The sequence below is a fragment of the Pseudopodoces humilis genome, chromosome 5, assembly GCF_049639895.1.
Source record: "Pseudopodoces humilis isolate 2021_Gansu_Grassland_sample_001 chromosome 5, ASM4963989v1, whole genome shotgun sequence".
NCBI classification, from domain to species: domain Eukaryota; kingdom Metazoa; phylum Chordata; class Aves; order Passeriformes; family Paridae; genus Pseudopodoces; species Pseudopodoces humilis.
Genome location: NC_142204.1, coordinates 28,736,127 through 28,748,344, shown reverse-complemented (window position 1 = coordinate 28,748,344; position 12,218 = coordinate 28,736,127). Strand labels below are relative to the sequence as shown.

The 12,218-nt window shown below is 34.9% G+C and overlaps 1 protein-coding gene across 1 annotated transcript in view; it reads left to right on the top strand.

Moving 5' to 3' along the window:
- Nucleotides 1-12,218, top strand: part of CFAP54 (cilia and flagella associated protein 54) — a 102,256-nt gene that overhangs the window by 12,102 nt on the left and 77,936 nt on the right. Inside the window, 11 exon segments of the mRNA XM_088055699.1 lie at nt 1,428-1,486; nt 2,775-2,918; nt 3,330-3,443; nt 3,545-3,643; nt 4,171-4,369; nt 5,442-5,510; nt 6,386-6,498; nt 6,613-6,781; nt 7,428-7,513; nt 9,453-9,587; nt 10,603-10,750. Coding sequence (XP_087911825.1) covers nt 1,428-1,486; nt 2,775-2,918; nt 3,330-3,443; nt 3,545-3,643; nt 4,171-4,369; nt 5,442-5,510; nt 6,386-6,498; nt 6,613-6,781; nt 7,428-7,513; nt 9,453-9,587; nt 10,603-10,750 — 1,335 coding nt within the window.

The window sequence follows — 12,218 nt, the reverse complement described above, 5'->3', positions numbered from 1 at the left end:
GATTTCAGGGTGCTGATTGTAAATGCTTGTATTAGGGAAAAATTGAGAAAAGAATGGAACTTCTGCAAACTAGATACAAAGAGAATGATTTATCAATTTTAATTAAAGATTTTAATTAAAGATTTTAATTTCAGGAACAACAACAGCATACTTTTGCATTGAAAGGCAATGTTATTTATTTTATGAATTGGAAGGGCCGTACAACGATCATCAAGTCCAACTCTTGAGTGAATGGCCAGGTTGAGCCCACAACCTTGGCATTGTTAGCACCATGCTTTGACCAACTGAACTACTATTCAATTGTTGCAATGTAATCTGCAGAGATAATATGTTTGTAATTTCATTTTGAAAAATGCACTTTCTCTGAGCTATGATTGGTCAAAATTCTTATCCATTTGTTTTGCTGGGACTGCTGTTGCCATCAGTCCCTACTTTTGAGGTGTGTTTTTTGATTGTATGTTTCTGTGGGAGAAGAATTAGAACTAAAATATACTCACCTGCCATTGTGACATCCCACTGCCTGTGAGTGGGACAGGTCTCTCTACCAATCCTAGCCAATAATCTACTCTAATTAGAAGGAGGCAGTAACTCAGTTTTTCCCTAGTTCCTGAGCATTTTTCTGCAATTTCAGACAATACATTTTGTGCCTCATTACACATTTGACTGATAAAAAGAAATCTTCCTAATACTTGCTCCATTTAAGCTTATTGGCATAATAACACCCTTCTAGCTGTGACAGGTGACATTGTGATGCCTCCTGCTGCCACAGGTGTCCCTTTCTGAAGGTTCAAACAGACAGAAGAATAGGCTTTTTTTTGTGTCCCAGAACTGCACTGTCTTTTATACTTCTAAGACTGATTTTTGAAAATTTTATGACATTTCTTAAATCAAGTACATTTTTGACAGGTTTTTATTTGTAAGTCATTTTGATGCTTTTGTAAACTCTACTTGCTTTCAAATTTCTTCATGTCACTTATCATAGTTAATATCATGTAATTGTGGTGGTGTCTGCCAGGGCAGTGCTATGATGGGCTAAAAGGATCATGTAAGGTAAGGTCTGTGAGGAGAGGTAGTGTTTTGCTTTAAAGACCCTGGCGTTTGGGGATGAAAGTAAGATTTGTCTCTCTAGCAGTTACTGAGTAAAAATTTGATTTGGTAAATTTTTAATATTTCATTCTCATGAAATCTCATGATTATACAGCTTCACTAATAAAACTAATATGGCAGAAGAATTTAATGGTTTCATCTTTTGTAAATTAGAAGTTGTTTCAGAAAAATCATTCGTTTTTAATTTGTTTAACGAAAAGTCATTAGATTGCTCTTCTCTGGAAGTAATAACCCAGATAATAAGAAAAAGATTGAGTTGCTTAACATAAATTTCAGGTAGGATTATAGAACTTACCTGTTTGTTTAATTTATTTCTGCAGGTACTATCCATATTTACACCATATGCAGACAATTGATGGTGATGGGTCAGTCTGCTAAGGTACAGCAAAATAAATAGAGCTATAAAATTGGCAGGAGTTTAGAAAATGCACCTGTGTTTTGCATAACACTGTACCCTGACTTTTCCATTTCACTGGTATTGCCAATAGTAGTACTTTGTCACAAGGAAATAAAATGTCTGTGTTTCAAAGTGGTTGATTTCTAAGCCCTCATGCCTTCCTGAGTCTGCTCCTTCCTCAGCTGTGGAATGGAGCCCAGTGTAATGTCTTGCTGGACACTGAAATGCCATACATTAGGCTGTTTCAGAGGATTCCAGGTCCTTTGTTTTGGACAGCTATATATATTCAAGAATTGGTCTTTTGTTTCTTAAAATGTGGAAATGTGCTGACACCTGGTGGCTAGGGTTTTAGTTGTGAATACTTGACAAAAATAACCTGGCCTTTCCCCCCTGCCTTTATTTTTTTTTTTCTGAATGTGGTTTTTATTTGTCTTAGCTTTACTATTTTCTCCTAAAACTTGAACAGAATTTGAATCAGCCTTAATACAATGTATTTTCTTATTTGTTGTTTTATTAATCTTTCACTGAGCAGGAAAGATTTTTTTATCTTTGAACATCTATTAAAAACAGAAGTGACTTAGAACCTCCTTTAGCATACTCAGGTTTCTGCTATACAGGAAACAGAGGAATTGGTCATGGGTATTTCCAATTCTTGAAATTTAGACTAAAAGAAAATTTGTATATTGGCTTAATTTAGGACAAAGGTGGTGAACATTTTATGTACCTCAGGAAAAAGCTGACTCAAAGAAAATAGTAAGAGGAAGATAAAGATACTGTTCATTCAGTCAAGGACTAATTATTAAAATTAAACTGCTGCAATAACTATGTTCCCCTGCAAATTAGGAGCCAAGAGTTCCATGGGTATAAATTAATCTAAGTGCAGGTTTTCACCACAAAAGACAGACTTCAACTCTAGATCACTAGAGCTGCCAGAAAAGGGAGGGAAAGCTCTCAAGAGCAGATAAGAGAGAAGGGCTGGATCTTTGTCTGGTGGCAAGACTGTGGTGAACTGGAGTGGTTAAGGTAGCTTGGAGGCTAAAATAGTGCTTGACTGCTATTTAAGATGGAAAAAAACAATAACATGCAGGTGGAAGGCTTTTCAGTCAATAAAACAGGTTAAAAACTATTCCAATTTCTGTGATTTTTTCCCCCCTCTTTCAGTTTGTCCTACCAGGTGAAGATAAGTCTTTGTATCTGTCCTTTAGTAATGGGAAGCATATTTATGTATGTTAAAATGCATTCATTTTGAAATTAGATTTCTTCAATACAGGTCCTGGAATACTTACTGTGGGCCAGTATATGTATGGAATCATCCATTCCACTCTTATCTGTGCATTATTTGACATGGAGAGCCACCCTATATACGGCAGTTTCTCAGTGTTATTTTGATTGTCAAGCTGGCATTCATGGAGAGGTATCCTGATTTACCTTATGTAGCATTTCAGATGCAATCAAATAGGAAATATTTATTTAAATATTCCTACTTATTAGCAGATCATATATATTTAGAGTTCTGCCCGTATTCCAAAATTTTACTCCAAAGGGGAGATGTGTTTCCACATGTAAATGTATAATCAACTGAAATGCAATAGCACTTTGTAATATACTCACAGTCACAGACTTCTAGCATTAAACACTGGCCAGGTCCCATATATACAAAAGGTATTTTACAAAGGTTTTATTTTCCTTTTCAATTGTTCAGGATCTGGCTTTCATTGTGGCTCTTTGCAGTTGTATAAATTCAGGAACTATATTATTCTAAAATTAGATATCAACACAGAGTATGCATATATATATTATATATGTATTTTTAATTTTTGGACAGATATTTGCTCGCCGTGGTTTGATTAAAATTGAAGAAATAAAGCAATTAGAAGATACCAGTTCTTCTCTGGAACATACAGAGACAGAAAAGATTTTTAGAGAGGCCACTCTAAAGGTATCATCATGCAAGTCATTATAAAACGTTAGAGGAGTTATGATCTTTATGAACGGAACACATAAAATAGATATTGACTAAATTTTTAATTTGTGCCCCAGATGTCAGTAATGATTTTCAAGAGAGCAGTATATGAATCCAGAAGAAAGTCGAACAGTTCTCGACGTGAGTCAAAAGTTAACCCAAGAAAAGCAGTAAATGTAAGTCTGATATTTCATATAATCCTTCTCTTCCTTTACTATTGTCATGTGATGAAACTGTGATATAATTTTTCCAGATACGGATGGTGCCATACACAAGCAATAAGTTTTATTTTTGCAGTTTCATAATTAGCAGAATTTATTAAGAAAACTCAGAACAAGCTTCAAAGTAGGGAAGATGTACTAATTATTACTTTAGAAGATTATCAGGAGAGATCTGCATGGTTTTAAACTACATGGCCTTAATACTCTCCCCCATAATTTCTATTGTACTATTTTTGAAGTAAAATACCATGCCACAGTGTGTCTGGCTGCTATGAATTGATTAGTCTAAGTACTGTACCTGCTTAGCATGAGGCTTTGCTATGCCTTTGAAGCATGACATTAATAACAGCAATATATTTTACAGTATGTTATTTTCTGTTTTGAACATGTACTTACTTTCTGATGGAGAAATGTTTTGAAAAAAATCTTGCTTTATTGCAAGTTTAGATGTCACAAGGATTAAATTACCTTTTCTTACTTAGCTGTCATGGCCTCGCACAACTACTGAGCGGCTGCTGGTGGAAATGTTCGATGGTGCTGCAGCTCAGTTCCTTGCCATCCTGGAAGCACTGTCTGATAGCAGCAGGAATCTATTGCCTCCTCATCCTCCTGTTCCTGATGAAATTCAAATCCGTATTGTCACTTCTGAGCTTTTTTCCGCAGGCCTAGAAATCCTCTCAGGTAACAGCTTAAAGAAGCAAAGCCAGTGTTGGTGGGGAGCCTGGAACTCCATTTTATTTTGGTTTTTTTTCTATTAAAAATAAGAGAATGTGCCTGAAGGTATATATTTAATTGATAACAATAGCACCTATAAAAGCAGGTAGTCTTTCTTATCTTCACATAATAGAAGATAAAAATCTGGTTTGATCTCCATGGTCTATTATATTCAGTAAAAATCTGCAGCAGTTTATGCATCTATTTTCTAAGTAAACTGGAGTTCATTATCTTTGTAGTGGTCTTTACAGGCTTTACTGTGCCATATATTTATGGCTAAAACTGTTGTTAACACATAGTGTTTTCACTACTGCTGAGCAGTTATTGCACAGCCTCAAGGCTGTCTCTCCAACCCTCCCCTCCCCAAAGGCCACTAGGCTAGGGGGTGGGCAGGAGGCTGGGAGAGAACATAGCTGGCGCAGCTGACCTGAACTCACCAAACAGCTGATCCACACCAAAAGCCATCCAGTTCAGCAGCAGAGTCTGTGACTAAGGGAGAGGATAGGGGGATTTCCCAAGAAACTGCTACACATCCTGAAGCCTTGCTTACCAGAAGGTGGCTGGGTGTCTGCCCACCTATGGGAAATAGTGAATAAATTACCTTTTCTACTTCATTTGCAGTCACAGCTTTGTTTTCTTTATTTATTTGGGAGTGTCTATACAATGAGCTTTCCATCATATTTTTTCCCCCCTGTCCTGTTGTGAAGCATGAGTGAGAGAGCAGCAGGATGGGGGTCGAGAAGCCAGGCAAGGTCAGAGTACCATGGTATTTGATGTATTCTATTTTCTTAAAAAATCTATTTAAAGTTAGATGTGAAAACTTGATAAAAACACTGGACTTGATGGTTCATTCCACACTTTTTTTTTTTTCTGGGCTGAATATAGTCCTGGGTATAGAGGTATTTTGTCAGTGAAAGGATATATAGAGACTAAGTACACTTCAAAATGATATTTTTCTTGGAATGATTACTGCCTAATTAGAATTTAACAAGTCAAATAAATTATAAATTGATTTAATAATTTTATGTTGAAGGTGGAGAGAGCAACGGCACCAGTAATTTTGGTATAATTAATCCATCATCTACCCTTCTGCAGTTGATGCTAACAGGTAAGCTAGCTTTGAATTTCAAAGGATTTCTTTAACCCAGTGATGTAAATGCTTAGTGGACAGAATTAATTTTCATGTTAGTTCTATACATAAAGAGTGTGCAAAATGGTGTCCTCTTGGAGTGGTTCTGTACAGGGCTGGGAGCTGGACTTTGTTGATCAAGCTTGTGGGTACCTTCCAACTCATGACAGTGAGTGTGGCATATTATTAGGACTACAGAACACTGCTGAATATATTAGCTAAAAAATTGCTGAGAGTTCCAAGGACCAGGAGGTCTATTTTCTGCCTTACTGTGGTCTGGATAAACTTGAAAAGTGAGAAAATAGGCTCCTTAGGTGTATAAGAGCATTTTCTGACACAGTAAGGAGAAATGTTTACCTGTCTTGAAATAAATTGTATGTATTTATATGCAATTTTTAACTCAAATTTTGGATAGCAAGGTTCTTTACAGGGTGATAAGCTCTTCCTGCAACAGCAAGGACTAGATCCTTGGTGTTCTTTACACAGGTATGTTAATATCAATAATTGAAGAGCCTCTTTTGAATGTAACAGGACAATGTAATATAGTCAAGTGGGCATGCTGGTGTTTGTTCAAAGTTTGGATTTGATGATCTTGGAGGTCTTTTCAAACCTATATGATTCTATGGTTGCAGATTCATCATTAAAGCAGTCTGTAAGCCTAGACATTACTGTGAAAAGATATAGCTATTGTTTCTTGTAAAGTTATTAAAACATCCTTCAAGATTATGCTGACTGCTGAAAAATGTTTTGTATTTATCAATGCCCAAATTATGAAAATGAATTAAATTAAACTTTCAATAAACTTCTGACTACATATATGTAAAACAAAGAAAATATTTTTGTCATCACTGCAGGACAAAAAGGGGTGTCTGGAGATGCTGCTGTGAAATTTGTAAAATTAGCTTTCAGCTATGAAGAGTGGGACGTGTTTTATTCTGCGCTTGAATTTGTTAATAATTTTCTTCAGGTAATCTGGATATGATTGAGATATTCTTTAGTTGGTCTTTTCCTATGAGAGTAAGGAGTATGCAAAATACATATCTTAAAGAACAGTTTCTATGTTTTTTTCCCTCTCTATTAGACTCAAGATGACCCAACATGGAAGAGAGCTGAAATAGAACTCAAACTCCTTACACTGATGCAACCTTTAGTATTCCCAGGAAAATTTGAACGTAGTTTTTCTGTTACTGATGATAATAGCGAAGAAGCCAGCACACTTCAAGGTTCTGAAAAGACACAGACAATTAGAAGTGAGTGTTTTTCAGTTATAATTGTGTTTGAATTTCAAATATTTTTTACAGCAAGAGGTTTTGTTGATTATTTATAACAATGTAATATGTTTCATGCAGTAGTCTATGACAAAAAGTAGTAATTGAGAAAATGCTACCTATTTTTTCCAGTTTTCATTTGTCAAAATATGACTTTATATGATTTCCCTTAAGTGGGAAATGCATGATACATGTTAAACGTGTCTGGTTATAACCAAAGATGCAAAATGATTGAATGTTTTCAGACAAGTTTTCAGGGAAAAAGTGAAACACATCTTTGAGGGTTTTTTTTTTGCCTGTTCTTACACTTAATTTATGCAAAATTTCTTTACACAGAAGCAAGAAAAACTTGTTAGACCAACTGCAATTTCATTCTATGACAATCAAAAACCTGAATATATCTTGAAAACTTTCTGTTTCCTAGAAATAGAAATGCTCATTTTCACAGAAGTGAATAAACTTGGAATTATCTGTCCCCCTCTGAATTTAGTGTTTCTTAGACCATGTTATCTGCTGGTTTATATTAGTAAATTAGTTGACTCAGATATTTTCAAACTTAGTTTTTAAATTAGATATGATATCTTGCCTTTCCTTTTTCTCGATTTTTCATTATACATGTTGAATGTAGAGAAATCCTTAAAGCCTGAAGATCCTTTCCATGATCTTACAATTCTGGCAACAACAGTGTTTTCCTGTATCTCCACATCTGAGCAGGTAATAACAGAATTTGAGACATTTCTTCTCAATGTATCACTTAGTCTGTAATGAATGCATATAATTGAAGATCAAAGGAATCAATTGCATGACTAACAAACTGCAAGAATACAAAAAGTGAAAAATGTACTCATGAATATTTTTAGTTTGTGATTTAAAAAAATGGTATATTCGTTCTAAAATTCTCTGTAATCAGTTACTTGAAAAATATTTATTGGGTATTAAATTTATTTGGAAGACCATAGGGCTGATTGCATGCTTCAGCTAATCAAGGAGAGATCAAATTTCTTTACATATGTTAGATTTTGGTGGGCAAATATGCTCAGCTGTGGAAAACAGTTCTGCAATATTTATAGAAATGGGGGCAGTCACCCTACGGAATGATAATACCTTTTTAACAGCACTATGTCTGCAATTTAAGGTCAATTCTCACTGCAAAGAACTGAAACAAGCAGCAGCAACAAGAAAACCAGTGAGAGTGGGACTCTGTGCTGAAGTCTCCACTGTGGAATGAATCCCATTATGTATCTGATGATTTATCCCCAGAGTAACCACTTTTACTTGCTCAAACTGGGATTTCCCTTATTGTGCTACTGGGAGGGGAAGAAATTTTACTGCAATGTCTCCACTACTAGCATTTACATTAAAATAGTTTGTGATCCAAGAGACTAATGATTTTTTTCCTTAGAAAAAACCTCTTCTGATAACATGGCATATATCTTAACTGCAAAATTTATTTTAGATATAATTTGAATATTGCCACATTTTGGATGTAACTGGAGCACACACATTTTTAGCTTTGGCGTATTTTTATATTTAGTCAAAGTACCTTGCCTGTGAGGTACCCCACAGATACCTTTAGACAGCATGATTTGTCAGTTTTAAATGTGACCTCTGTATGGAGGCAGTTACCTGGATTTAAACTCTGCTGGTTCCTCTACACTTTCCTGCAAATCTTCTTGATCTTTTGTCCAGAGAAGAAAGACAAATTCACCCCTGATTAACAGAGCATTTACTGATGGTGAAGTTACATGATACATAGCTGAGGCAATCTAACAGCTTGCTGCCACCAAAACAGTGCAAAAATTATTTTGATTTGCATTTTTCCCCTTTTCTTCTCCCCTCAGTTTCATTATCAATATCCCATAAATCTTATGCTCAAACATATATGAGAGTATAGATAGTGTGGATATATCAGGTGTCACTGCATCTGAGATGCTGATTCAGCTCTGCTGTAACTAGTGATAAAGATGTGTATTGATCCTTACTCACTGTTCAGAATGTCTTTAACACATAGATGGACTCTATTGCCTTTTAAAATGTATTAATTGGGAGGTTAACTGACTAGAGTTTTGAATTCGTTAATTATTCTCTTTGCAAGATGCAGGTAGGGTTTCACATTTCTTTCACTTGTTAGATATTTCAGTCCAGATATTTGTCTAGTTGTTTGTTTTTCACTGCTTCATAGTCTCAGATGCACCAAGAGCCTATGGAAGTACTCTGTCAAGCAAAATGAAACTATTAATTTAGATTTTCTTCTGAAAATATTTAAATACTTCAATAAAAATAAAGTTTCTCCAGACTCTACTGATTTCAGCGTTATAGTTAATTTACTCTCTCATGTAATTTTCACCTCACTGATTTCCTTGTCTGTGTTACTTTTAAGAGCTTGCCAATGAAAAAAAAAAAAACCCAAAAAAAAAACCTCCCCAAACCTCTAAACCCACTTATTTTGTTGAGGGAAGAAAAACGTGGGTGGTCTACCAGAACTAATTTTTAAAACAAATTTCTAAAGCTTTCAAAATGTTGTCATCCCTTATAGGAAGGTGACATATTTTATTTACTTGTGTTGGAAAATGTTGAGACTGTTCATGTACTGGGCTATTTGTGTGTTTATATGCCTACCTGTTTCCACAATTATATTGTTTTTTCTTTCCAGAATGTCCATCCTGACAAAGAAATACTTGTTGATGTAGTAATGTGTTTGTGGCAGAAGTGTAAAACAGACCTTCAGCAAATCCAAATGAGTGGAAGTGACTGCTTAGAATATATCCACAAACACCAAGCTTACCAAGTACTCCTTCATTATAAAGTATTTCTCTTAATGTGAATGCAATCTGTTATAGTAAAGGCAGTGAAATACTGGTATCCAGTCTAAGTACCTTTTCTTATGGTAAAATGCAGATAAATCTTCTTCAAAAATATCAATTATACACACTTTGAACACACTGTGCTCACATAAGCCAGTACCCAAATATTCTCCAAGTATAAAGTAACCCAGTGTGCCAGTGGGCCATGGTGGTCCACTGAAGCTAAATTAGTGAAAACATTTGGGCAGGATGTAAGAAGAAGAATAATTTGAGATGTTGTGGCAGAAAATATCAATGTATTTCAAGAAAGTTCCCTAGGTCAGTTGAAGAAAGTGCCAAAAACCATACAACTTAAGGGAGATGGGAGTCAATAGTACAATAGTATTCAGCCGACTGGATGGAGTCACAGCCTTACCTAGAATTTGTTCTGTGGGTGAGAGGCTCTTGGTGAAATGGGCTCTCTGGGCTGCCAGTTGGTGCTAACCAGCCAGTTTCTGGAGGAGTTATTTTTGTGACTCTATACAGCAAAATTGTTTGGAACTTCCCCAGAAGGTAGTGTATGGTTATTTTCCTCTGTATGTACAACCGTAGCATTTGGGTCTCTTTTATTCTAAGTGGGAAGATACGGAGATAAATGAGAGACATGTAATCAAATCTACTGGAAGGCTTACTGCACTAGAGAAAGGTATTAAATTTATGGCTGTAGAACATTCATAAAACTTTCCAAAAAGATTGGCAGGAGTAATAATGTTCTAAAATAAAAAAAGTCTGCTGTCTGAAGGAACAGGGTCTATGGAGCAGTGTAAATTCAGCATCTCAGTCTGGTGACATTTAAAAAAAGAAACCAGATCCAGGAAACGAGTTGTATGCATGCTTGTGAATATTTTTAAACAATTTTGAGTGCAAAACCCTGTCTACCTCTGTAATACATAAATGTCTTCCAAAATTTTGATTTATCTCCGTTCTGATTCCTTTCCTCCCCCTTTCCCTCATTTTTAGTGTGTTCACATACTCTGGATAGTGAATGAAATAATTAAGAAGAGCAACATAGCAGACACTAATGTAATGTTTGCAGAGATAACCTTATGTCTAGCTGCAATACTGGAAAATGTAGCTGATTCTACAATTGTATCTAAGGAAAAAGAAGGTAAGAAAAATTGAGGTTTCTTTCAAAATGACTTTTAAGATTGGAACTTTTCTGAGCTGAAAACTGACTAACATACAAATTAAAAAAATACTGTAAAGACATTGTTGAGAGTGGAAGGACAGTATTTTTCACACAAAATTTCACCCATTATTTGAGCTAATGAAACTTGCTTTCCTAAGGATTTATGATTCCTTTCCTTACATTTCCAGTTCTACTGAAGCAACCCCATTATGAATTACATCTCTTATTACTGACTCTCCTCACAGGTCTTCTACATGTCTCTTAGCCCCTTCAGAGTAGCCTCAGATCACTGCTATTTTCTCTGAATATGGACTACGCAAAAGGCAGTACGTGCTGTTGCTAATTTGGAGCCTTCAAATGCTGGTTAATTAGTAGCAGGCTAAAGGGGAAAATATTGAGGTCATACTGAAGCTTTTGCATTTATTGAGTAATCAGTTTGGTTTTCTTCTCTACATATTCTTGATTTTTGTATAGTAATTCAATTGTTTTTGAAGTTGAACTTGGCTGACATTACTGGGATATGTTAATCAATCACAGTAAACAAATTTCCTTTCAAAACCTGACTAATGTTGTAAAACATGAATATTTAGACATACTTTGAAAGCTCTCTATTGTGTATTTTGGAATATGAATCATAATTCTTATAAATGTCTTACAGTAACTAGAGAATAAATGTTAAGCATCTTATTAGACCATATCTAGAAACAGAAAGAAATTATAATAGTTTTGCACTTTTGGAAATAAAAAAATCTTGGGAATCTACTACTTATTATTAAGGTTAAGTAGGTATTGGTTTTGGTCTTTACTTAGATCGTAAGGTTCTCAGGGAAACTAAATGAGTCCTCATTGTAGCACTCCTACTTTTTCATTCAGTTTAAATATGTCTTTTTCGAGGAAAAAAAAGCTAAATAGATAGGAGCCATTGGTCAAAATAGGCTGACAGTCAAGCACATGCCGGTGCTGAAAAGAACCTATTTACTGAGTGAATACAAATTTTCTTTTTTATGAGGAAGAGACAGTGATCAAGCAAAAACAATCATGCAAAAGTGGCACAAGGAGTGACTAGAAGGTTGTTCCTCTGAAAGGGGAAAAAAATAATTTATTTCAGCAAAAAAATGAAATTAGAGGGTTTAACCAAGAACTAAATAAATGGTTTTTCTTGTTTTGAAGAGGGAAACATAAGTTTGGATGCTTTCTTCATAAATGAATGTAATTTAAACAATCAAAGCAAACTTTAAAAGAATGATAATACTGTTTCAAGAAATATTAAAATGAAATAATATCTCTCATAATATTATGACCTCCTATTCCTAAAAATCCTTCTATAAGTGAAATTAACTGTGAATTAGATAATAATAGGTTTGAGTTGATTTCAAAATGGAGAATTGCTATATGAATGCTACAAAAATATGAGCAACTACAAAATGAGTCCTAGTTTCATTAGCTT